The sequence below is a fragment of the Hippopotamus amphibius genome, chromosome 12, assembly GCF_030028045.1.
Source record: "Hippopotamus amphibius kiboko isolate mHipAmp2 chromosome 12, mHipAmp2.hap2, whole genome shotgun sequence".
Lineage (NCBI taxonomy): Eukaryota > Metazoa > Chordata > Mammalia > Artiodactyla > Hippopotamidae > Hippopotamus > Hippopotamus amphibius.
The window spans coordinates 82,846,333-82,862,930 of NC_080197.1; the positions used below are offsets into that span (position 1 = coordinate 82,846,333).

Genomic DNA, 16,598 nt, shown 5'->3' on the forward strand with positions numbered 1-16,598 from the left:
GTCTTGACCACTGTGGCCTTGTAGTATACTTTGAAGTCAGGAAGCCTAATTCCACCACCACTCTCTTTTCTTCTCAAGATCGCTTTGGCTATTTGGGGTCTTTTGTGTTTCCATACAAATTGTAAGATTTCTTATTCTAGTTCTGTGAAAAATGCCATGGGTAATTTGATAGGGATTGCATGGGATCTGTAAATTGCTTTGGGTAGTACAGTCATTTTCACAATGTTGATTCTTCCAATCCAGGAACATGGTATGTCTCTCCATCTGTTTGTATCATCTTTGATTTCTTTCATCAGTGTCTTATACTTTTCTGCATACAGGTCTTTTGCCTCCTTAGGCAGGTTTATTCCTAGGTATTTTATTCTTTTTGTTGCAATGGTAAATGGGAGAGTTTCCTTAATTTCTCTTTCTGCTCTTTCGTTATTAGTGTATAGGAATGCAAAAGATTTCTGTGCGTTCATTTTATATCCTGCTACATTACTAAATTCATCAATTAGTGCTAGCAGTTTTCTGGTAGAGTCTTTAGGGTTTTCTACATATAATATCATGTAATCTGCAAAGAGTGACAATTTGACTTCTTCTTTTCCAATTTGGATTCCTTTTATTTTGTTTTCTTCTCTAATTGCTGTGGCTAAACCTTCCAAAACTATGTTGAATAATAATGGTGAGAGTGGGCACCTTTGTCTTGTTCCTGTTCTTAGAGGGAATTGTTTTGGTTTTTCACCATTTAGAATGATGTTGGCTTTTGGTTTTTCATATATGGCTTTTATTATGTTGAGGTAATTTACTTCTGTGCCCATTTTCTGGAGAGTTTTTATCATAAATGGATGTTCAATTTTGTCAGAAGCTTTTTCTTCATCTATTGAGATGATCATATGGTTTTTATCCTTCACTTTGTTGATATGATGCATCACAGTGACTGATTTGAGTATATTGAAGAATCCTTGCATCCCAGGGATAAACCCCACTTGATCATGGTGTATGATCTTTTTAATGTGCTGTTGGATTCTGTTAGCTAGTATTTTGTTGAGGATTTTTGCATCTATTTTCATCAGTGATATTGGCCTATAATTTTCTTTTTTTGTGACATCTTTTCCTGGTTTTGGTATCAGGGTGACAGTGGCCTCATAGAATGAGTTTGGGAGTGTTCCTCCTTCTGCTATATTTTGGAAGAGTTTGAGAAAGATAGGTGTTAGCTCTTCTCTAAATGTTTGATAGAATTCGGCTGTGAAGCCATCTGGCCCTGGGCTTTTGTTTGTTGGGAGATTTTTAATCACAGTCTCAATTTCCGTACTTGTGATTGGTCTGTTCATATTTTCTGTTTCTTCCTGGTTCAGTCTTGGAGGATTGTACTCTTCTAAGAATTTATCCATTTCTTCTGGGTTATCCAATTTTAATGAGAAATATATATATATATAATATCGAGCTCAAGAACACTGTGTTTGGTGTGTCACTGGGCCAAGGGTTGGGGATATACAGGACAGAACTAGCAAACAGGATATATTTAAACAAAGATACACATGGTTGTAGAATGAAAAACGGGGGCTTGGCACGGTTTTAAGTCTCAGTTTCCTCATCGTTCAGCAGCATGTTGGGGATCCCATGGCTGATGAGAAATAGACGTCCCGACTCTGGGCATTGCAGGGTGCCCTCCAACACATCCACCTCCAGCAGAATGTGGTGCATCTTTCTCAGAAACTTCTCATCATGTTCATATCCCTGAATTGGCTCTTTGGGCACCTCGACAAGATGCAAAATGTCTGCAGCCTCCAGAAGCACCGCCCACTCCACCTTGGGTATCATATGCGCCACGAAGTTGGGGTTGAACTCCACAGGGTTGATGCGAACCTCGGTGGCCTGGAGGCACAGGGGGAAGCCACGAGGCCCCACCCCCCGCACATGCGAGCTCAGCAAGTTGTGGGTGAGCAGCTTCACGTCGACGCTACGCTCTGCCTTCACTTTAATCCAAAGAAAAATTAAATGTTAAATGGGTGACAACAACATTTTCATTAACGTCTGGTAGAATTCATTTTGTTCTGAATGTAGAAGGCTCTATATACACAACAAGCTATTCTAAGCCCTGTTCCCTAAGGGTTAGGTGAAAACGGAGCACACACATACACAAAGTAAAAACATAAAACTCAGTCTTGGATAAATATCAAGTTGTTTGCCTCACAGATAATTCAGGTTTGAAGATGCGCTGAAGGAGCCCTGTGTATAAAGTGGGCACAGCGTGGAGAGATGCAGGATGCCCGCCTTTACCAATGACCTTGTAAATATGACCTTTCCACAGAGCCTGTGGAAGCTGAAGTTCCTAGGAGGCACTATGTTGGTGTCCATGCTGCCGCCTCTTAGTAGAAGCTGTAGTTACAATCTTTGAGCTGACAAAGCCTAGAGACAATATGACGATGCAGCCTACTGTTCTCTTTTTCCTAATCCAGTTTCTTTGACAGATCCAACTTCCCTCCTCTACTGGATTTCCAGGTGACTGAGAGGAATTTAATTTTAGAAGAATGTGGGAGGAATGTTTTACAGCTCCATTAGATTTCTGTGTATACAGAAGTTGTATTCCTCTATTAAACTTACTTCAAGTAAGCCCGAAAGGAGACAGAACAGGAGAATAAATATGTTCAAATACAAACTTTTTGGAGTAGCAAATATTATGAGAATAGAAAAGAAACAAACAAAATGAAACAAAACAAAGAAATAAACAAGGATGGTGGGGGGGGAGCGGTCTTAAAGAAGCAACATTATATCATCCACAGTGAGAACACAAAGTTCTCCAGTTTATCCCCAAAACTTACACTAATGCCCTAGGTTTCTACCTTCTACATATGTAGGGATAGAAAAACTATGAGATTTTATAACTTGAAATTAAAAAATCAGGGGAAGTATCAGATTAGTGGGAATAATGGCTAAGAATCTAGAAAGACCTATAAGGTTAGATGAAGGTAAAGGTAAGACTGGTTATTTAGGGACCAGTACACAGGAATATGAGTACAACCATAAGGTAGACTTCAAAAGATTCATTTACAGCAGAAAGAACAAGCAAGATATGCACACTAAGTGTACACCAGGGGTGCCAAACCCCTGGGCCGGACTGGTACTGGTCCTTGGCCTTTTAGGAACAGGCTGCACAGCAGGAGGTGAGTGGCAGGTGAGTGAGTGAAGCGTCATCTGCCACTCCCCATCACCCACATTACTGCCTGAACCATCTACTCTACCCCACCCCTGTCCCATCCATGGAAAAATTGTCTTCCACAAAACTGGTCTCTGGTGCCAAAAAAGGTTGGGGACCACTGGTGTACATAAGCAGAGCCAGTAGGTAGGTAAATTATCTATGGATATTCAATTAACCATCATTCAGTTGACTCCACAGTTCTGGTGGACCTCCTTGGAAGGGTCTAGCAATAGTTCTGGAGCCACAGTGACTATCAGATGAATGGAGTCCCAGAAAAGAAACTTGATCCCTGAGGAACAGAGTAGAAAACTTATATTACTAAGAAATTGGGTACCACACAGAGGTATTTGAAAACTTAGATTTAAGTATTTTAAATTAGATAACCCCAAACAGAAAAGGCTCCCCACCAAATTAACTCACTGGAAAACACACGCAGAGGGTCTATCATTGTTCTTGACTGTCACCAGATCTGATCCCAGAATCTAGCCAGTGAGAAGCCTGTGAATGGAAATTAGGTAAACAAAGATGTTCAGGGTCAAAATGCAGAGAACCAGGTAGGATTTTACATGAATTAGAAGTGAGGGGATTTGGTTCTAAATCCCCTGACTTTGGGTGATGTTTATCCCTTTCTTTGGGTCTCTAAGCCGATTAGTCCTCTTCCAACTCTGTTACAGGTTTGCATCAAAAGTTTATATGAAATGAATGGATAAAGAAGACGTGGCATATATATACAATGGAATATTACTCAACTATAAAAAGGGATGAGATGGAGCTATATGTTATGAGGTGAATAGACCTAGAGTCTGTCATACAGAGTGAAGTAAGTCAGAAAGAGAAAGACAAATATTGTATGCTAACTCACATATACGGAATCTAAAAATTGTACTGATGAACTCAGTGACAAGAATAAGGACGCAGATGCAGAGAATGGACTGGAGAACTCGAGGTTTGGGAGGGGGCGGGGGGGTGAAGGGGAAGCTGAGACAAAGTGAGAGAGTAGCACAGACATATATATACTACCAACTGTAAAATAGATAGCCAGTGGGAAGTTGTTATATAACAAAGGGTGTTCAACTCGAGGATGGAAGATGCCTTAGAGGACTGGGAGGGGGAGGATGGGGGGACTCAAGGGAGGGTGGGGGGGGGAGTCGAGGGAGGGAGGGAGGGAATACGGGGATATGTGTATAAAAACAGATGATTGAACTTGGTGTACCCCCCAAAAAATTAAATTAATTAAAAAAAATAAAAAAAGTTTATATGAGCTGTTATCCACAAACAACCTAGAACTGAGATGACCTGCATGGTCTTGTTCAAATCTCTCTTATTCCTAGGTAGAACACCATAAAAAAAAAAAAAAAAAAAAAAAAAGATGCGTTATCTGATCTAAATTCAAAAAAACATGAGAAACTCAGGGGCAAGGTGAAAAAGTTTTACTAGCCAGTTGAACTCAATAAGAGAGGGCTGCTGTGCCTAATACAGAAGTCCCCAATTTTTATAGGTCCTACTTCAAAGGAATGACCTTCTTTGAAAGATAATTACCCAGAGACCTGTCTCCCAGAGCAAACTTATTCTAATTTATATAAAGAATGAATTAGGTAACAAAAATGCACTGAGATGATGTTATTATTAATTATCAGAATAAACTTGGAAAAATTATGCCCCCTTTCTGGACTTCAGCACCATAATCTGTAAAATAAAGGACTTTATAATTAGTTCCTAAAATTCCAATAGAATCAGGATCAGAACTTCCTTTTATTTTGTTCACCACAACTGTGAGTTGTAGGTCACCAACCACCTGTTAATTTAGATTGTTTAGTTAAATTAATCATCATAAAGCCTTTGAGGGAGGTACTATTACTATACTTATTTTAAAGATGAGGAAATTGAATCCCAGAAATATTTAAAAATTGTCTAAGGTCAAAAACCAGTAAAGGACAGATGTAGGAGTCAAACCCAGAAGTTCTAACGTTAGATCCCATGACAGTGCTCCAAAGTTGATCTCACAGCAATGAACATCCCTCTCCACACTAATTTTCTGGTTTTACTAGGTTTTTCTGCCTGAATGCAGTTAATCAGCAGAAAACATTCATAATGAGGCTAGGACTGTCTACTTTTATGTATATAGCATAAGGTATGACTCATGGCTTCATCATAACAGCAGTCACACCTGATCTCTGTGTCCATTCAGTCTTATGTCTAGTGTGGAACATTCTCTTTGCCAGAGGACATAACTTACCTGATTTCTCATTTTATGCGAGCCCTTGCCATGAAATGCACGCGCGTGCGCACGCGCGCACACACACACACACACACACACATTTTAAAAGGGAAATACATTTTATAGAAGTGAAGCATGTTGGAATTCTTACGTTGAGATGCCCAATATGTTCCCCCATGGGAACCCTATGATGGGGCTGGGAGGTGGGGTACTATTGCCTGGGGGAAGTCATTGTCATTTCTGACCTGCGAGGCAGTGGCTTCTCCATAGAAGGGTAAAGATACAGGATTGATCTTAGCCATGGCCAAGCAGAGCTGGAGAGCAAGTAAAGATTACCATGGATCAGAGAACCCAAACTCCCCAGCCAAAATTGAATCAGCAGTCCTAAACTAAGTAAACTGACAGAAGTTAAGGGAAAGTAATTACTGACAGTCGGTAAAGGGGAGAAGAGAAAAGAGAAAGTTGGCTATAAGTGTACTTAAGACAAAATGATCCCAAAAAACAAAGAATGGGAATCTTGAAACCATCATTAGAAATAGAGAAGTAATGCAAAGTTTCCTTAAATACTAGACCATTATGTATAGATTGCTGTTATTTTCTCTCTCACACACACACATACACACACACACACACACACACACACACAAGTTATCTGCAATGAGCATTGGATTATAAGGAGTTTTTCTTTTTACATTACACATTTCTGTATTGTTTACAATAAAGTGTAATATCCTAAACCCTAGAAGGCCACACAGTTGTAAAGAAAACTTTAAAATGATATAATGTAAATCATTATATCACCAAAAAGAAAACAAATTATGAAGACTGAACTGATATTCAAATGTTTAATGATTCAGCCAAGATTATAGACCTAATATGCATCTTGTATTAATTCTAAGGGTACAGACTTCAATTCCACTTCTCCAGGTTTACAAAGAAACGATGTGATGATAAGAATTCTTGGGAAAAATCTCAATTCAAAAGAAATATACATGGCATTCGGAATAAGGCACCTATAGTTAAGCTTGTTCACAAAAGAATAATATGGTCATAAATATAGACCAGAAAAGAAGAGACTGAGAATGTGCTAAAGTTTGAGAAATAATGCAAATAAAGAAGGGTGAGGCACTGCTTGGTGAAGATGTAGTAATGTCAGCAAGTATCAGAGAGAAGGCAGAATGCCACTCCTGCTGGCTCCACCAAGGACTCCAGTCTGGGAAATATAGAAAAATAAAAATTTTGAAGGTGAAATTAAAGTTCATAATAGGAGAGGAGACTATAAGAGAGCATTGAATTGTATTAAATGAACTCAAGCCTCCAGACCCAAACTATACATCACTGTGCCAAAAAAAGTTTAAAATCTGATTGATGAATTGTTCTCCATAATATTTAAGGAAACTTGACGATGAGACGATGCTCCACAATCTTCATAAAAAGAAAAAATTTTCTGCAGTCCATAGCTAGTGAACTTGATTCTAGAACAATGTTGAAAAATGGATGGCACAGCTCACAGCTGCCTGTTTCTTTTACCCTGTCTTATTCCGTGTGTTTCTCAGGGCAACTGCTGAAGAAACCAGCTGTGTTTGGGTTTAAGCCTGCAATAACCACTTTTTGTTTTACTAGTCCACTTACTTCAAAGAGAATAAAATACAGCCAGGTCTCTGAGGACATTTTTTTCCTAATAGAAATGTCTGCATAATTTAAATAGCAATGGATCAAATTAACACAGTTTATTAAAATTTATGTGTAAAAAAATCCTCCAGTGAAAAAAATAATTCTTTTGATAAAATGAACAAGTTACTATAGGGATAAACTAGGAACTTGGGATTAATATATACACACTACTGTATATAAAATAAATAAACAACAAGGACCTACTGTATAGCACGAGGAATTCTATTCAGTACCTTGTAATAACCTATAATGGAAAAGAATCTGAAAAAGAATATACAAATATGTATATATATGTATAACTGAATCACTTTGCTGTACACCTGAAACCAACACAACACTGTGAGTCAACTATACTTCAATAAAAAAAAAATAAATGAACAACTTACTGATGAGGAGAATCTGGCGTTCATACATAGCTAGATAATAGCTTTATGCCTGCTCTGCTTCTGTAAAACCTGCTTGCTGCACTAGAGTGAGGATAAAATACTTTAACAATCAACTGGAAACTAAAAGATGATCAGATAAGTATGGAATGTTCTCGCCTTTGTTTGAAAACCCTTCGCATATAACCCCTAGCAACTACCCGCCCTCCCCCCAATCACCTGTAACCTATGGAAACTGAATAGCCAATTAATCAATGCCAACTGTAGCCAATCAATTAATGCCAACTGTAGCTATGTGTCTTAACCTATATAAGGAGAGAATTCACCTGGAACGCGGCCCAGAATTTTGGAGCGTTAGCTCGTCTGGGTCCACCGGCTCAATAAACCTGAGTTCTCCAACCCTCCAAGTGTGGTGCTTGGTTTCTCGTGGGATCAATTTCTGCAACAGTCCTATACTTTATAAACTATGAGGTCATCACAAGCTTTGGTTGAATGTTACTCTGGCAGATATTGCTGGTTGCCTACTCAGTCATCACTCCCATCCCCCTTGTTCCCAATCATGTGAGTCTGCCTCAAGGGACACAGAGTAAAAAATACAAGGGACTTGTTTCTCTTTCAGTTCGGGATGGGTAGATCATCCAATTCTAGCCAATGAAACGTAAAAGGAATTTTGCCAGGTACTCTGCCTGGATTAATTTTTTTTTTTACTGATTAAAAGAGGAAAAGTAAAGAAGAGCATTGTTCTCCACCCACACCCCGTTTCCTTCCAGATTTTGGGTGGAATTGTGGAGGACATGGTGCTTAGACCTATGCCAGCCATCCTGTGATCATCCTAGCAACAAAGATTTGATGAAGACAGCCCACGTGCCAGACATTTTGATTATGGGGGATTAAAGAAGCAGTAGGCCAGGGGGCAAGGTAGAGGTTCATGCCTATCAGGAAACCAAATATCATTTGTGTATGCCTAAAGCCTACAGCATTCGGTAGATGGTGGAACATAAAAATAAAGAGCAAGTTTAGCTTATGCTTCAGGGGAAAAAAATCACAACTGGTGAGTCAGACGTTTTAGAATCTGTCTGAAGAATAGAACGTCTCCTTGTTAAAGCAGTTAGGAAAGGGGGCTCTCTACTGGCTTTGAGAGTACAGATGTAGTCTGTAGCCCTTTCATAAGAAACTTGTTTTTCTCATCCGTACTTAAATGAGTCCCCAGAAGCTTCTCACTTATTTTTACCCCCAAAAAATGTGAATAGGGAGTAATTTATGTCTTGTCAAATAAACTCTATAAAAGCTCTGCCGAGCAGATCAGTAGCAAAATTTTCTGAAGAGTAGTACAGTCAATTGGCGTGGTATTCACCTGGGGTCGCCCACCATGTTCTCTCCCCTGGCCTGGGCCAGGGAAGGCAGCCCCTCTCCCCAGGGAGTGAGTTTAGAAACTAGAAACAATGAGAAGGGGGCATTTGGTGATGTGCTTTGGAGTATTTTTCCCATGACCTATAAGAACACTCATTTGCAGAGGATAATTTCAATTTCTTTCTTTGATGTTATTATTGATTTTAATTTACCTAAGTCTTCAAGAGGTGGCTTTAGGAGGAAGATACTCAAGAGTAGAAGAGAGTATAGCCTGTGACAATTTACATGCCCTCTGATATCAGTCTGGAGGAACAGCATCAGGTCATTTCCATGAGTCCCATGAAATGAGAGATGCCCCACTGCAAAACTAGATGAGCTGGGAAGAGAACGTAATCCCCAGGAATAATTTCTAGGAGGATGATTGCAGAGGGATATCAAGTAATCCCCTCTACCTTCATTTTATACATGTCCTAGAGAGAAAAAAAAGAGGCCTGTTAGAGGGGGGAAAACTGGCATTTTAGTGATGCTGTTGGTTTGATCAGCTCATACACTAAACTCTGCCATCCAGGACAGAAAAGAACTAACCATGTGCCAGAGGAATCATGTGCCAGGCAGTACTTGGGGCTGGTAGTTGGATAACTCCTATCAATTGCCTGTCTTTCAGAGTTATTGTGAGGGTAAAATCAATAGAAAAGCAGGGAACATTGTATCAATGAAAAATGTATTTGAATAGAACTAAAAATTAACCATACAATCCATTCGTTCAACAAATACTATTGGGGGCTTCCTAGGTGGCGCAGTGGTTAAGAATCTGCCTGCCAATGCAGGAGACACGGTTTCTATCCCTGTTCCCGGACGATCCCACATGCTGCAGAGCAACGAAGCCTGTGCGCCACAATTATTGAGCCTGCGCTTTAGAGCCATTGAGCCACAACTATTGAGCCCATGTGCTGCAAATACTGAAGCCCACGTGCCTAGAGCCCATGCTCTGCAACAAGAGAAGCCATGGCAGTGAGGAGCCCACGCACCACAATGAAGAGTAGCCCCCACTCACCGCAACCAAAGAAAGCCCATGCACAGCAAAAATGACCCAACACAGCCAATTAAATAAATTCATTAATTAATTAAAAAAAAACAAATACTATTGAACACCTAACAGGTAGCAAATACTATGAAGATGGCTGGTAATGTGAAACACAGTTGTTAGTTGTTGCTACATACTAATTAACATGGACCATAAGAATCCACCTCTTACAAGCTAGAAATCAAAATGTAATATGAATATTACGGATACAGGTTAGCAAGTTGTTTGGAAGCAGAAGGGCAGCTGGAAACATTACCACAATCTTTTCTTTGAACCTCAGACACATTGCCTGCTCTAACTAGCTATCCATACCTAGTATAAAGATCATCCCTGGCTGCCTAGATAAGCGTCCTTCCCCTTCTTTAGAAAGATGCACAATGATTATCAGACTAGTCCTCTTTGGTATGGAGGCACAGAGACTCATTCTCCCAGCTCCCTTCTATTTTCCAATATGGAACCTGAGGCATTGGAAAATGATGTGCAGGCAACCAACATCACTAATCGTTGATAACAGAATTTTTAAAAATTAGAAAGCCGTGTCTGAATAATTACATATATAAAGTTCTGACTCATTTTAAGGAAGTCTCAATGTATAATCACTCTTTTAAGAAAGGGAAAAAAGAGGAAAATAAGGGAGATTGGCTTTAGAAGATTCTGCGTTATAAATTTTTTCCAACATGTTAGTCATTCAAGTGACAAATTAGCTGCCACTTATTAAGAACATAACTTGGCTTACAAAACTACATTTCTGTACAATACCCTGGTGCAGGAATGGGGAGTATCTGGGAGGAGAGCTATACCTCAAGACCTAAGAGGGAGGTAAAACATTGGCAGGGAAGCAGCTCCTTCCTAGCAGTGAAGAGGTTATATGTCCTCTGACCAGAATCACTAGCTTCCAGCTTTTATCTGTCTTTTAAAAACTATTCTTTTGCAGCTTCGTAGCACAGTGGTTCAAAATCTGCCTGCCAATGCAGGGGACACGGGTTCAATCCCTGGTCAGGGAAGATCCCACATGCTGCGGAGCAACTAAGCCCATGCATCACAGCTCCTAAGCCTGCGCTCTAGACCCCGTGAGCCACAACTAATGATGAGCACACGCTCCGCCACTACTGAAGCCCACGCGCCTAGAGCCCATGCTCTGCAACAAGAGAAGCCACCGCAATGAGAAGCCCACACACCGCAACAAAGAGTAGCCCTCGCTCTCCGCAACTACAGAAAGCCTGTGTGCAGCAACGAAGACCCAATACAGCCAATAAGTAAATAAATAAATTTATTTTTAAAAAAACGAAACTATTCTCTTGCCCAGGGACTCAACAAGTTGTCTATTTCTCAGCTCTGGGAATAATTCAAATGCAAAAGTAGAATCTCAACATTTAATCATGTAAGCCCCAAGTGAGGCAGCAGCCTTCCCCAGAGAACAAATTATTGAGGAATTACCCTATTAATTGCACGGCTGCCTCCCTGAACCAACATGAATATGCAGGTGAAACTAAGACCCCACAATCCTCTTTGTTGAGAACTGGAAGAGAACCACCATGCTCAATTTCTTATCTTCATTTCCAGCAGAAACCTCCTTGGCTCACACCCCCCACACCTTAATGAATCAGCCAGAATCCCATCTGAAAGAGCGAGGCAAGGAGAAAGATAACTAAGTCTCCAACCAAGACTGAAAGTTTAGAGTTGAATCCCAACTAATGATCTTAATCACACACATTAGTGCCTTGAGGAGGCTTGGAGTAAATAGTTTATAAGCCAGACCCACTTCAGGGATTAAATCCATGTTAGTGAGTATCACCTTTGCCAAATAAGAAGGCCTATAGACTTCAGAGAGCAGGGTGTCAAGAGTAAGATGAGGGTAGGACAAAATAAAGGGCACAGACTTTCTATTTAATGGAAAAGCTCCCTTGCTGAATGTGAGCATCACTTATTATTTGGCATTGGTATTGGTGTCATTGGAGGTGAGGATAAGATTATGAAGAATTTAAATGAGGAAGTGAAAGAATTTTAAAACTGATCTTTCCATACATCTCTCTACCTTCTTAGATGTCTACTTAACCCAAGCCCATTTAAATAGGAATTGCCTTTTCCTTTCTTGGAACTCAGTATTCCCTCTTAAAACTGGGAAAATTCTTCCTAATGTGCGAACCTCTCAATTCTCCCATTCGCTCCGTGTCCCTGGCATCTGTGTTGTCACTAGACCTTAACAATTCTATCAATAAAATTTAATTGAATATTTAATGAACATAAGTAGGAAATCATGTAATGTAAAACCACAAAAACCAAGTCTTGGTTCTACCACCAACAGGCTGTATAACTGTGGGCAAACAATAAGTGCAGAGTCTCAGTTTCCTAATCTGTAAAATGGGGATGATAATATCCCTCCAATGGGTTATTGTGAGGTTATGAGGGTAAGTTTCCTGAATTATAATGAAGTTATGAGGGTAAGTTTCCTGAATTATAACTGGTACATAGTGTTTAGTTCCTATGTGTCAAGCACTGAACTAGGTTTGTTGGATATACCCCACATACCACTGTCTAGAGTGAGGAAACAGGGAACCCAAGATATGGCAGAGGAACATCAAGGTGTTTGAAGGGGCCATAGAAGGGAAGAGAGATGCTGGAATTGGGAGAGGCTTCTTGTAGGATTAGCACTGAGTATAGCTTTGAATGATTGAGCCAACATTTGAAAGTCTCAGAAGATGTGGTAGTGAGAGTTTTGCAGAAAGAGGTGACCAAATAGGTTCAGAGTTGGAATTTGGTATTTGGAGATGCTTTCAGCTAATAGTACAAAGGCTAATAACACACAGGAGGTCTGACTGAGTAAAGATATGCGCAAGAGTGCAAATAGCCCAGAGGACAGACCTAAAGTTTTTTCAGAGAAAAAAATCAAACTGTTTTCTTTGGTTAAGCCTCTACCCAGCCACGCTGACCATTCAGACTCTAACAGTTCCTGAGAAAGGGGGTTGGAGCCAGTGGGAGGGGGCAGGGCACCTACAGAAGAAGATGGGGGTGGTGACATCAGGCCAGGCTGTTGAGTATTCCAGCACCTGCCAGCGATGCCCTGGGGACGCCAGGTCTGCCTTGCTGGGGCCCAGCTGCCACCCGGGCCCTCCTGATATCTAACAATGGGCGGTTGAGAGGTCAGGAGAGAATAGGGCAGGCATGACAATGAGATTCCGATGCTATAGAAAGAGGAACAATTGGGACAGAGGGAGAGAGAAGCCAAGTGTTTTGGAACTGTGCAGGATTGGGGGTTGCATGGGGGGAGGCAAGTGTGAGGATAAAATTAGAATGACTGGAATTTTATGGGGGTGTCAGGGGATGAGGAGGAGAGAGTCTGTCCTTGATTATTCTGTTCAGAACAGAAAAGGTCAGCTTGGCCAGGGAACGGGCTACCTTGCTCCTGACCTTGGGGTTGGTCTGTCAGTAACACTGATCTGCTCTGCCACATGAGTCTGATCTTGTCTCCAGCTCAGTCATTTATTCTTCTGTCCACTCAATGAATATGTATTAAACTCTTGCCATATATCAAGCTCTTTGTGAGGTACTAGGGACAGATATTTGTAATTTATCTTCCTACTATTGATGAACCAACAGTCTTCAGGGGAGATGGATTTAAGAGCACAGGAGCACAGCAGAGTGAGTTAGATGCTCTATAGAGGTGGGAGGAAAACACTTTGTGGGTAAGCAGAGGAGTTATTAGCTCACAGAGCAGGGGAACCTCCTCCAGCCTGGGAGATATGTGTTAGAGCAGGATCAAAAAAGCTTCCCAGAGCAAGTGACATCTGAGCTGCATCTTGAAATGTAAGTAAGAGTTTGGCAAAAGACCAAGGGAAGGCAGGGGAGCTGGAAGATCATTTGGCAAAGAGAGAATAAGTTAGCTAGGAATCGACTAGGAAAATACCCATCAAATAAGGCCTTGGAGTTTCCAGAGGCTTAGGCTGATGCCAAAAGTAGGTTATTCAGGTGATTTCAAGGCTCAAAACAAAAATTCTAGTTCGAGAATCATCTGGAGAGCTGTTACTTCCCTTGTGTTTGCAAGAAATAGCATCTCCCTTGTCTTTGATCTGCCAATCTCTTTCTTTTGTGCAGAGATGCACCATGGAAGCTGGTAGAGGACTTCTTCAGAGATATATTTAGGAGAAAAAAAAAAAGTTCCTTTGTCTCCATTCATATTTGCTGATAAGAGAATAGACATCCAGCGCAGCAAACGTTAACTTAGATCAGGTCTTCAGAGAAAACCAGTTAAATACTCAAGTACACTGCAAATGATGGGCCCCCAGATTTAGGCATAAGGAATGGGAAAGATGTTATGTGGGTGAAAAGCAACTTGGTGGGGGTACAACTGGTGGTGAAGAAAGAAACCAGTGCTGCTGGAATGCAAAGAGCTGGAAGAGATGTCTTCTTTCCCTGCAATGCCTAAACCTAGTACTTTCCTTGGATACTGTTTAAGGTCCAGAGATGGAGACCACTTTCTTCTCAAATGGAGAGTCTAAGTCTTTCACAGTGACTGCCTAGAGTCTTATGCTGGATTCTGAAGAAAGTCCAGGCTCAGTAGGAAAGAGAGTCCTGCTTGATTCATAACATCCATACAGGCAGGCATGGAGGAAGTGGTGGAAATCACTTCACATATTTTCCATCCCTGTGTGCAAACTCACAATTTTCAGATGGAAATAAATAATAACTGAAAGCAATAAAAATGTCTCCTTAGAGAGATAATATAAATCTGTGCTATCCATTGCATAGCACCTAACCATATGAGGCTATTTAAATTTAAGTATACTTAAATAAATTTAAACATTTAGTTCCTCGGTTATACCAGCCACATTTCAAATGCTTGATATTATAGAACATTTCTACTATTGCAGACAGTTGTGTTGGACACTGCTGGTAGTGAGTGATGGATAAAAATACAGGCTCAGGTGCCAAACTGTTCAGGTCAAATCTCAGGTCTCTCACTTCCTTGTTATATGACCCAGTAGAGCTGCTTTATCCCCTCTGTGTCTCAGATCTTCATCTGTAAAATGCAGACAATGCTAGCACCTATTTCATAGTATCATACTAAGAATTACATTATTTCATATATGTAAAAAATGAAAAATGTTGCCTGGCACCTGGTTAGCACTCAATTAGCATTAGCTGTTATGATTATTATCTCCCCATGTTAATGCAACAATCTAGGAGCAGAAATGGCTGGAAAGTTCTTGACCCCCAATCTAGCTCTCTCCAAAGAACCATCAGCCTGCTCTCAACACTGAGCATCATTTCACATTCAGAGCACCCTCTCCTTGCCACCCAAGCCCCTTGTTTCTGTGCAGTGGAATCTCCCATCCTGGGAACCCAGGGCATTGCCCCGTGCTCGTCTCTCCCCCCGCCCCTTGGCTTTGCCTGATGCCCACTTTCCCTGGGAATCCAGGCTGCTGAGAACAACTGCAGCTGCTATCCCTGCTTGCAGCTGCTGCTCAAAAACGGGGCAGCATGGTTCAGCGGTGCTCCCTCTCAGGACTGCTTTTTTTTTTTTACTTATCCTTGAAAATCTTGTTGGACTGTGCCAACTGTGGGCACGGTGTCAGCGGCCCCCTGTCTGTCCCTGATGCTTCTGCTTAGGGACCCTTTGTACTCAGGCTCCAGCTGAGTCACATACTCTAGACTGCAAGCCAGTAATTCCTTTTGATGGCTTCAGTCATTATCCAATACTACTTGTACCCCCATGAATCCCCTTTTCTCATGTCTCTGCCTCTTCTTTGGTCTCTCTTTCCATTAGCCCAACGTGATGGAGCTCTCACCTGCGTAGGAGGGAATGATGTTGATGATGATGACAATGACAAAGTACCACTTATGGATCACTAATAATGTGCCAGGCCTCGTGATACGTGTAATGTAATCATTATATTTAATGTCACAGAAATGATGCAAGATATTGTCATCATTTTGCAGGTGAAGATTTTGAAGTTCCAGGAGTTTATGAATCTTGTCCAAAGTCAACGACAATATTACGTGGTAAGCCAAGCATTCACATAGAGTTTGTCCACGTCACACACTCAGAACAAATCATGAAACCTCAATGGCCCTGTGAGCTAGGGAAGTTGATCCATCCACATCATTGGTAAACCATTTTTTTTGTTTGCTGGACCTTGTCATTGAAGAAGATATACCCAGGGACCAAAGGGAAACTTTCATTTTGTGGCATAAGTCTTCTGGGGAATGGGGGGACTTGGCAGGCCTGTAGTCTTTGTTCTTCTCCAAAAAGATTCATGGTGGTGGTATTTCTATTGCTCTGAAGACAGATAACTAGGCACTCCCTTCAAGGAGGCTTGGTGGAGAGTGTGGTGGTGCCCAGCTTTTTGTGCAGCAGGAATCAACACACATGGCTCTGATCTGAGACACAGCAGAGGCAGCAGCTGCCTGTTTCGTGAGGTGGATCTACCTCCCCCCACGCCCGTGGAGCCCCCACGTCCTCTGGGACAATATTTAAAAATACTTGAGATGCCACACTTGAAGACATTGCGCCCACGCACCTTTTATCTTGCCTTTATTCTGTTCTTTCAGACTTCCTCTCTCTCCTTCCCTTCTCTCTCAGTCTCACTTAGCCTTTAAGTTGGCCTTTTTTCTGTTTGTCAGGTTTTGTTTGTTTCTAAAACCCTATTCCTTCAACAACTTTTATTTGTCTCTGTAATTAACCCCATATTATTTCAACCGGCCTGTCTG

At 41.1% G+C, this 16,598-nt stretch overlaps 1 protein-coding gene across 1 annotated transcript; it reads right to left on the reverse strand.

Annotated features, from left to right (window-relative positions):
- Nucleotides 1-1,557: 1,557 nt before the first annotated feature.
- LOC130834077 (multifunctional methyltransferase subunit TRM112-like protein) lies at nucleotides 1,558-16,395 on the reverse strand. The gene is made up of 3 exons (XM_057704162.1): nucleotides 16,372-16,395; nucleotides 12,886-13,009; nucleotides 1,558-1,958 (listed from the first exon to the last, which is right to left on the reverse strand). The coding sequence occupies exons 1-3, from the start codon at nucleotides 16,393-16,395 to the stop codon at nucleotides 1,558-1,560; spliced, it is 549 nt and encodes a 182-aa protein (XP_057560145.1).
- Between the last annotated feature and the right edge of the window lie 203 nt (nucleotides 16,396-16,598).